Source organism: Sardina pilchardus, chromosome 12, assembly GCF_963854185.1.
Source record: "Sardina pilchardus chromosome 12, fSarPil1.1, whole genome shotgun sequence".
NCBI classification, from domain to species: domain Eukaryota; kingdom Metazoa; phylum Chordata; class Actinopteri; order Clupeiformes; family Clupeidae; genus Sardina; species Sardina pilchardus.
This window is the reverse complement of record NC_085005.1, coordinates 19,133,094-19,143,706: the sequence shown is the minus strand read 5'-3', so window position 1 is coordinate 19,143,706 and position 10,613 is coordinate 19,133,094. Positions and strand designations below refer to the sequence as shown.

Here is a 10,613-nt window from a genome sequence, read left to right as displayed (position 1 = left end):
CTGCCTGTCAGTCCCTTTGTCAGGGCTAAATTTGGAGTCGCACTGTGCCTGCTCGACAGTTTCTGTTTTTTTTTTTTATTCCTCTCTGTTCTATTCTGGTCTATGTTCTATTTAGTTATTTATTGATGCATTTATTTATTTCTTTACTATTCACATCGGCTGCTTTTAGTGGCCTTGAGTGGACCAGATCCAGAGCTGAAATCTAACCTCTCTCTGGTCTGGGCCTGGCCTGTCAAATGAAGCATAAGCGCCCTTGCAGATCACAGTGAATATGTTTCAGCGTCAGCAGTAATGTCTGTAACCACTGTTATAAGATGATTGATGACCAGCTCCATTACCTGTTATATCATTGCCAGCCCTGGACGAGTCATTTGTGCTGTGGTCATCATCATCTGTGATCTAGGTAACCTCATTCTGCTCTCGGCTAACTGACTCAGTCGGACTGAGGTGTTTTGTTATTGTTTATTAGTGTCATTATACGGCATGCCTCTGCTGTCTAGACCAGATGCCAGACAGGCTCTCCGCTCTAAATACCACTGTGTGCCACTGAGAGATTCATTGACCTCCTCCTCACCTGTATCTATTGCAATGTCATTCACTCTGTCATTAAACCCATCTTCAGCCATCCAGTGTCCATCTCTGGCCTGGCCTGTCTTGCCTCAGGGGCTTGAAACTTAGACCGCACATTCTTCACGTTGCTTTATCTCTTGGTCAACACACACACACACACTTGCACAAATGTACACACACTTTGTGTAAGTTCTTTTCTCAATATGACACCCCCCCCCCCCCCCCGTACACACACACACACACATAAACACACACCTTCATGTTGCTTCATCTCTATTTGTCAACATTGGACCTTTGCACAAAGCAGTATGCCCAGAACACACAGCAGCCATAACAATAAAGCACATTCCAGAACATATCAGTCCAGCTGGAGTCAATGGTCTGACACACAGCGCATCTTCTCACTTTTCTTTTTCCCTATTGTTGTGTGAAGCGCTCCAAATCTAAAGCAGTTTAAGCTGCATTCTGTGTATGAAAGCAGATTGTTATAATTATTATTATTATTATTATTATCATTATGTTTTACAGAGACGAAAACAAAACAGAGCTGAAGCTGACCTGAACGTGCCATTATCTCTTATTGTTTGGGTCGATGTCTCTTTCGGCAAAATAAAAAAAAAAATCAATGGTGGCTCTTGGATGGAACGTGGGAATAATAGCTTAGGCTTCTGTAGAGGGAAAATGAAAAATCACGTTCTCCATTTAGCTCCCAATTGATCCTTATTAGCCATTATAAATCCTTAATTATCTGCTTTGCTTAATCGGTTTCTCTCGATTATGTTTGGCTCTGTTTTGTCTTGTTGACACTTTTCCTCTCTCTCTCTCTCTCTCTCTCTCTCTCTCTCTCTCTCTTTCTCTCTCTTTCCTCTCTTCTCCTCTCCTCAGCATCATGTGGTTCAGACTGTGCAAAAACATTTATCCAGTTCAATTATGCTCAAAATGAATAATTAATCATTGTCTCCTCTGATGGTGTAGAATAAGGTCCTGTGTGAGCATGCATTTCACTCACACACACACACACACACACACACACGCACACACACACGCAGGCACACACGCAGGCACGCACGCACACACACACACACACACACACACACACACACACACACACACACACACACACACACACACACACACACACACACACACACACACACACACAAGCCTCTAAAATTCCCAGCCTGCATAATGAATATTCTTTTTATTTACTCAGCAGACAAAGAAAGTTTTACTCCAATTAGTTTTCCATGACCCAAGTTCTCCACACTCTGACCAGTGGTAGGGTAGCCATCTGTTCACTCACAGACATGGACCATTAGTTGCTCCGTCTGAGCTGAGCGTCAACCAACAGATGATGATGAGTGCAGTAAACAGTCACAGCTCGCAGTGTCCAATGTTACAGTACTTCTCTAATGCTAATTGGTGCTAATCTGTGTAGACGTTTTTTGGCGTTGTGGTGTGTTTTGTGAGTGAGTGTGTAGTGTTTGTGAGTGTGTGTGTGTGTGTGTGTGTGTGTGTGTGTGTGTGTGTGTGTGTGTGTGTGTGTGTGTGTGTGTGTGTGTGTGTGTGTGTATGTGTGTATGTATATGTATATAGGCACAGGAGTGTGTATCGCGTGCGTATGACTACAGTATGTATGTGTGTGTGTATCTGTGTATGTGTATGTGTGTGTGTGTGTGTGTGTGTGTGTGAGATGACAGGGCACTAAGCACAGGTGGGAAATAAAAGCTTTAGGTGTGCTGTGGGGGCATGAAGCTGAATGCGAAGTGCTATTGTGGTGAGGACTCGCTATATCTACACCCAACACTGCCATTGTTTACTTCAGGATGTCCTGTCCCTTTGTCTGGGCTAAATTTGGAACAAATCTGTCAGGAGGGACAGTAAGTTCTTTTTTTACCCTCCTCTGTTCTAGTCTTTGCTTCTCTATTCTGTTTTATTTACCTGGAAGCCTTGAGGTGGTCGGGTAGCAAGTGCAGGTAGGAAGGAAATGGTGCCCCTTGCGTGACCGACAGACTCACACACAAACACATGCACACACACACACACACACACACACACACACACACATACACACACAGAGGAGGAGGAGGAGGAGGAAGAGGGGGCTGCATGCAAAGTGATGCAGCCATAAAATGCCAAAATCGTGCTAACTTGCACTGATGTGCGTCACAAAATCCAACATGCACTATGCGTCACTGGATGCAATTTCAGATACAAGGTTCCAATTTCACATAATCCTGAAGTCGCAGTAGTGACAGTTGTTCAGCGTCTACTAAACAAGTCGTTTCTCCAATGCTGTTTGTGTCACAGTCTTGTCTATCTGTCAGTTCCTTTCTTTCTCTTTCTCCCGTTCTCCCTTCTCTCTCTTTCCCCCTCTCCCCTCTTATTTTGTCTCTATGTCTGTCTTTATCCGTGCCTTTGCGCCTCTCACCCCACTTACCCCCCCCCCACCCCCCCCCCCCCCCCCCCCCGTTCAAAGTGCTGTTTGAATAACGTGAAACGTTCAAGCCTGAGGAGAGAGGAGACGAGGGGAGGGGCAGGCGCGCACTCGTTCGTTCCCTCGTTCCCTCACTCGTTCTTGTTTGTCTGTGTGGTTATTTAGCCGTGGCCTCCTGGGAGATGGAAAGTGACAGGCGACAGCAGCACTTCCGGGTGCAACGAGGGGCCATGCAGGAGGCTGAGGGGTGTGTGTGTGTGTGTGTGTGTGTGTACAAATATTACCTTCAAACAAACCACCTTTAGCAACCCACAGTAATTAACTGTGTTGCTTTCTTTAAAAAAAAAAAAAAAAAAGCTTCCTCTCAGAAAAAAATTAAGAAATAATAATGATTAAAAAAAAAAAGAAGCTTTTTTTGCCCCCCCTGGTAGCTTTTATAAGCTACCAGGGGGGTCAAACATGCATTAGGGAGAAGTAAGCAGTAATCCAGAGGCCTCTGTGCGTAGTACGGTAGTAGCCGTGCTCCTGGAGAAGGGGAGGACGCCGAGCGAGCCCTTATTAAAGGGAGCACGCGGAGCAGCGCAGCGGGCGTGTCCAGCGATGGTGTGTCAGCCGTGAGGCACCGGCTGAGCTCATGCCCCCCTAGGAGCGGAGCGCGGAGCTCAGTACCGGCTCGCTAATTAACATCGGCTAATTAACACTGCACATACGATCAAAGCCAGAGCCCCAACGATGTGTGTGTGTGTGTGTGTGTGTGTGTGTGTGTGTGTGTGTGTGTGTGTGTGTGTGTGTGTGTGTGTGTGTGTGTGAACAGGAATGCGTGCACAAGTGTTTGTGTGTGTGTGTGTGTGAGTGAGAGAGAGTGTGTGAGTGTGTGTGTGTGTGTGTGTTTGTGGATCCAGAGGGTTGGATGTGGTGATCAGGTAGGGGTTTGATGATGTGGGTGTTTTGGTGTCTGAATTTGCTTTAGCCAGTAATGCCTTGAGCACGTTATCTGTAGTTTGCAAGCTGCAATGTAGTAGTAGGAGGAGGAGGAAGAGGAGGAGGAGGAGGAGGAGGAGGAGGAGGAAGAGGAGGGTAAACAGTGTTCTCTGCTGTATATCACAGGGTGGTTTGAGGTGATCATGACGGCTGGTGTCTCCTAAAGCCTTTGAACTCTCCTTGGCAACATCCAAAGGAGGAAGAAGAGGAGGAGGAAGAGGAGGAGGAACATTAACCGTGCTCTTGCCCTCACGGCCATATAATGTTGCGGGAGATCTTGGGCGGCATGGCTGAGTCCCTATTAGCTGCTAGGGCACTTTGCATTATAAACTCTGATTAGAAAAACACAGAGGTGGAGAAGGAGCATATAACTCCAGTGGAATGTGAGCTATCAGTGGCAAAGCATCCATGATCTGTAAGCTCCGGTAACTTAGGAAGCTTTGCTGTGTAACGTTTGGTTTCACAATTTTATCTAGAAGGTGTTATCATTTTAAAATATCAATAATTAAAGGGCACTCCCACTACTTTGATCCTGAATCTCTCGTTCTCCATTGGATGTGCTTAGCGGCCTTTTTTTTTAATACACAGCTCTCTGGTCCCTCTCTCTCTCCAACAGCCGCCAGCCGAGATGTGTGGCTCTTCATATCGCTCTGCAAACACTGCGCTTGACCCCTCTCTCGCCGTCGGAAAAAGCTGAGAGGTGTGAATAAACCTTTATGAGCCTCGATAAAAAAAAAAAAAGCCTGGCCACGGGGACTCTAAATAATGGAGCGTAATGGGGCGAGCATTTTCCCAGGGTGCAACTCTCCTGAAATGACTGAGGTTACGGCCCACCGGGCCGCCGCGCCGATTCTCGCGGAGATTGAACGGAGCCCTCTGGGGCGTCTGCACCAACGAGCCGTTACCTGTGTAAAGAATGGACTCGGCGAGGGGGGGGGGGGGCAGATTGTGTGCTGGTGTCAGCGGCGACGGCGGTCGGTGATACCGATGGTGGCGTTAGAGGCCACAACGGCTCGGTCAGTGTTGACCGAAAAAGGGAGAGAGACACACAGCACTCACAGCACACACTGACCACACACACACACACACACACACACACACACACACACACACACACACACACACACATCACACATCACCCCGTGGCTGCTCCAATCTCGCACGCGGGTGACCTTTCGCCAGCGTTGCTGTCTCATTATGAGTCCCGCGCAACAGAGATGAGCCTTTAATTAGTGTCTCTTTTTCAAATGTTTACACTGAGAAGGTCAGAGCCCCCAAAGGGTCGCTAGGAGTATTTATTACCATAGTCGCCGCAATAGCAATAGCAGCACGCTGCCCTCAACAAGTGCAGTTGCTCAGCTCGTAATGGACTGTCACACCAATCTTCAACTGCAACGGGTTTTTTTTGTTTTTTTTTTAAGCACAAAGGACAATTAAAAATCATCAGTCTTGCTAATGAAAGTCATTACTGTATAGTGGGTAGTTATTTGTTGTCCCTACCTAAACACTTTTTTTTAACAGAAATTCATAGGTCACCAACGTCTTGGTAAGGTTAGCGTATAGGGTCATACTCGTCTCGTCTTTTCTGTGCATTCTAGAGGCTGATGGTGGCCCATGCTTTGAGTAAATTAAAATATGGTGTTGTTGCTGCAGTCACATCCATCACCACCTGAAGCTTACCATTGGAGGGTTGTTGATGCTACCAAGTAATGTGCAGACAGAGAGTAATGCACACCCACACTATTAACTAGGTGCTGACCTGATGATAAGCATAAAAATAAGAAGAGAATATCACCTACAGTACTCTGGCTCCAAATTTATATTTGTTTTTTTCTTATTATAACGTTTTGGCCGTGAGGTTCTCTTCAGATCCAGTTGTCCTAATGTTACTCCGTAACCCAAGAGACGTGGCTCCATGGTAATTTTCCTCCTTCTGTCCTCCGCAGATCATCTTCCGTAAGATCGCCGACGTGAAGAAGGAGGAGGAGGACCGGCGTCAACACAAGAACGAGGTGACCCTGTCCATCCCCGTGGACCACCCGGTGCGCAAGCTCTTCCAGAAGTTCAAGCAGCAGAAGGAGCTGCAGACCCGCGGGCCCGGCTCGCTGGACCTGGAGCGCAACCAGTTCCAGGTGGAGCACCAGCTCCAGCCGCTCTCCCACCACTTCCACTCGCGCCACCACCAGCAGCAGCACCAGCAGCAGGAGCCGCAGCAGCAGCTGCAGCAGTATCAGATCCAGCACCACCCTCTCCAGCACCACCACAGCCCCCTGCTGCAGAACGGGGCTCCGGGGATCGGAGGCGGAGGAGGCGGCGGCGGCGGGGGGAACGGAGGCTCGAGCGTGGTGACGGTGTCGCAGATCACGCCGCTGCAGAACTACGTGACGGAGTCGGAGACGGAGGAGTCGGGGGGCCTGGGCGGCGCGGGCATGGGCGGCCACGAGGCCCTGGAACTCAAACCCAGCCTGGGCCTGCTGGCCGACAAGAACTGCCTGAAGGTCACCAGCCCCGTGCGGCCCAGGGTCGGAGGTCGCGGGTGGATGCGGTTTAAGAGCGCCGTGGGCGCGGACGAGCCGGGAGCTGCCGAGGGCGCGTCGTCGTCGTCGACGACGGCGGCCATACCCGCTCCTCCTCCGCCCAAACCGGACAGGGTGCCATCACAGCTGCTGCACCCGCCGACGCCCACACTTCAACGGAAGGAGGAGGAGTGGGGGGAGGCGACCCAGTCTCTGGAGCTGCTCTCCGAGGACAGCAAGAGCCAGGAGGCCGAGGGTGGAGGGGCAGGTGGTGGCGGTGGTGAGGGTGGAGGTGACGGAGGCAACGGCAACGGGAGCGGCGGCAGCAGCAGCGGCGGAGGGGGCAGCGAGGGCGAGGAGAAGAGCGCCCTGCACAAGACGGACTCGTGCGACAGCGGCATCACCAAGAGCGACCTGCGGATCGACCGCGCCGGCGACGCGCGCAGCCCGTACGAGCGCAGCCCCATGGAGCAGCGCAGCCCCTGCCCCTACGACCAGCCCAGCCCGGGCTCCGGGGGCCCCGCCAGCCTACTCGCGGCCGTGGTGCGGGCCGGGGGCCACCACCAGCAGCAGCCCCCCCTCCTCCACCACCACCTCCACCCCTTCCCGTCCGGCACGGAGCAGGCCCTGCTCCAGACCTCGCTGCTGGAGGCCAAGTGCGAGCTGAAGGGGGACATCCAGACGCTGAGCGGACGCATGGCCGCCCTGGAGGCCCAGGTCGGGGAGATCCTGCGGCTGCTGTCCTCGTCGGATGGTGGCGGCGGCGGCGGCGGCGGCAGGCGGAGGCCCTCGCTGCCCTCGCAGACGTCCACGCCCAAGTCCAAAACCAAATGCCAGGACATCTTCACCGTCTCGCGGCCCGTCACGCCGTCGGAAAGCGAGAGGGACGACGGCCCGTTCTGAAGTGGAACCCTTCCGCTCGCGGGGAAACGCTTTTTGGAATCCAAATTCTGGAGAGAAAAATACAAACAAACAAACAAACAAACAAACAAATGAGGAGGTGTGTTTTCCCCTCTTATCAGGACACTACTCCTGCTGCCTCTTGGGGTCTGCGGTCTCTGGACGCGTCGTCCCCCCCGCCCCCCCCCCCTCGTGTCCAAGACAGAAGAGAGCACAGAACAGTCCGTGAAAGGGGGTTTACTTGATTACTGTACATAACACACTTGCATGTCCAGCTGGATTCTGGCCTGCCAAAGAATTCTGATGGGGGAATATTTATAAGTGATTGCTTGTGCTGTACATTTCTGCAGTGGACTGCATGCTGAGATAAGTTCAGGAGATGGCGAATTGTTTTTTTGTTGTTGTTGTTGTTTATTTTTTATTATACACACTGACTCAATGAATAGTATATGACATCTCCGAATGAGCTTGACAAAAGCTTACCTTTTTTCAGGATCTTTGACTGTAGGTGTAAGTTGTTGGCCAGACCAATAGCTCTAAGGTAAAACTTGGAGTGCATGGTAGAGTTGGGGCACGGGGCAATAGCTCGTGCAAAAGCACCTAGGTGACTTACTGACCATTAGGGTAGATAATCTGTCAACCTAATGACTGATTTAATCCCGTAGTCACACACACGTCATGCAAGATGTCCTTGAAGACCTCAAGGAGGAAAAGATGGGGGACTATCCGTCTTTGAGTATATTTAATTCACTCAGGCCACCAGATACTTAAACAAGAAAGCTGTTCACTATTTTGACATTTGTATTTGTTGACGGGTTAAGCTCTAATGGCTTAACCTGACTCCTTTCAATGTTATTCTTTGATATCAGGTTTTGTTTGTACAGAGGAAGCGCCATAAGTCATTTTAGGGGTTCTTTACACATAGTTTAGGGAAATACTAATATGTCAAAACTGCATGCTGGACAGATCATTTCTATGTACAGGCATGGTAGAGGTTTTTAGTAGCTTGTCCCGTAGCATCTCACCAAATACAGTATGGCAGGTAACCTCTGCCCAACGGCCCAGGGAATGCTGGGAGGTGCCCACACATCGTTCACACAACGTTCACACAGCCTACCCGTATATGTGGCATGTGCAGAAGAACATCCTCCAGCTGCAAAAATGCATGGCAGGCTCAGAGACCATAGCATTCACAACCCCCCCCCCCTTTTTTGTGCATGATAGCATTAGCATATAGCGTGTTTTTTAGTAAGCGATAGCGATGTCATTTTGCCCTTTTGTAGCTGCATACTGGTGCTGACGGTGAGTTTATTTCTGCACATCCAGGAATGGTAGCAAACGAGAGTCCAGTTCTTGACAGCGCATATCACATTGGGTTTGCAGAAAATCACACAGTTTACAAAGAAGCATCGCAAATGAGTTAGCTCACCGTCCTCTCATCAAAAATGTAACGTTTCAGCGTTTGGGGTGGTGACACGTAAAAGCTAGCACATAGCACCATACAATCTGAACGCAAACAGGTGTTATGCTCACCTTGAGAAAATGGTCCAGTTTTCTCAGCTGATTACTATGTCAGAGGCCTTGTCATTGGTACAGCCAGACGTTATTTCAATGCATGTCCACAGAGTATCCGAATTAGTCACGTTTTCCTCTGGTAGTATTGAGATGAAGCCTTATGAGCCTAGACTTCCTAATCCTTGTCTTATCCGGTCAACTCGTTTATCTTAATCCTGCCATTTTATTCGAAGGCATACCTCAGAAAGCTTTTCTGTGCTGATCTGGGTAGGAGCTCAAATGTCATGATTTACATCAGTAGTGAATGGCTCCATATATAGGTTTTCATATTAGCACCTGAAACTGGACTGACCAAACCATTCATATCTTTGCAGCTAAATTCACAGCTCTATACAAGAGCTATAGGCTAAAAAAATGTCTTCTTTTCCTCACAATGTATTCTAAAGGTAAAAGATGGAAAAGAGTTTGATGAAGAATGACTACTGGTTCCTCAAAAATCTATTTCTCTCATATTCACTCATACAGTGAAGCTCATTTCATTCTGTCTTTTAGAACAGACCGATGTTATATCAATATACCCGGCCCCTTAATCAACAATGAAACCAACACTTACCTTTCTTGAATATAAGAAGCAATAATTTTCTGGTTTCTGCAGGTGAATATACAACATGTTGCAAATGACTTTTTAAAGGTCACTTTAGTCTAGAAAAAAAATACCCCCTGTATACACAACCTCTAATCATTTAGGGATAGCGCTTAAGGTCATAAGGTCATAAGTCTTGTTTGTCTTTTTTTTGTATCATGCTATGTCAAGAATATATTTTACTCTGTAGCCTACTGATGTGGTAATACCTTGTGAGAAGGCCTCATTTTCTGAGCTGACGGAGATAGAGATAGAGACAGAGATCAGAGCCAGCGCACAAAATCCATTCTCAGTGCTGCTGCTGCAAAGGAAGCCCATTAGAGATCAGCTGAGCAAATGGTGATGTTAAGCTACTGTCCTTCACTCATCTACAGACATAGAACAGAGGCTGCTTCTATTTTCCCCTTGATGAATACTTTTGTTTGTTTCAAACAAGACCCTTTGCATGAGCAGACATTAATTAAGAATAACTTGAATTTTACAGATGTTTTTATTGTTTAATGAACATGATTTAGCCCCACACTTTCCAGGTAACAAGCTACTGAACTTTGATAGTAGAAAGCTAGATAGCGCATTGGGCTCCAGAACGTACATAAATAGCACCGCCATCTTGGTGGAGGCAGCAATCACTGGAGGGCAATGGAGATGTCTCTGGTTGGAAATCAGACAGGTGTCTTTGATTGCAAGACTTGCCCATAGACAGTAAAGGTGTTACCTCCAGCAATATGGCGGCCATATTTACATATGGCACCCAATAGAACTTGACGGACAATGCCGTATCAAGCTTTCTAATATCTATACTACTGATGATCTTCATATCCTCAAGGAGTCTGCTGAAGTTAGCTAAATGCTAGACGATACATCGTATGTTACGAAGAAACCGTTAAAACCCAGGGGTAACGTTAAAACTGATTTCTTGTTTGGACCCTGCTGGGGTTCCTACTGTACTTAAAGGAACACCTCGCCGTTTTTTTCATTTTAAACCATGCGATTCCCTTCGAATAGACGAGTTGATACATACCTCGCACGTTTCAATGCGTACACTCACTGG

General features: G+C 48.4%; 1 protein-coding gene across 1 annotated transcript in view; it reads left to right on the top strand.

Moving 5' to 3' along the window:
- Positions 1–7,407, top strand: part of kcnh5a (potassium voltage-gated channel, subfamily H (eag-related), member 5a) — a 109,408-nt gene extending 102,001 nt beyond the window's left edge. The window contains exons 12-13 of the mRNA XM_062550265.1: positions 5,935–6,590; positions 6,639–7,407. Of these exons, the coding sequence (XP_062406249.1) occupies positions 5,935–6,590; positions 6,639–7,407 (1,425 nt within the window). The remainder of the gene's footprint in view (positions 1–5,934; positions 6,591–6,638) is intronic.
- The last annotated feature ends 3,206 nt before the right edge of the window (positions 7,408–10,613 follow it).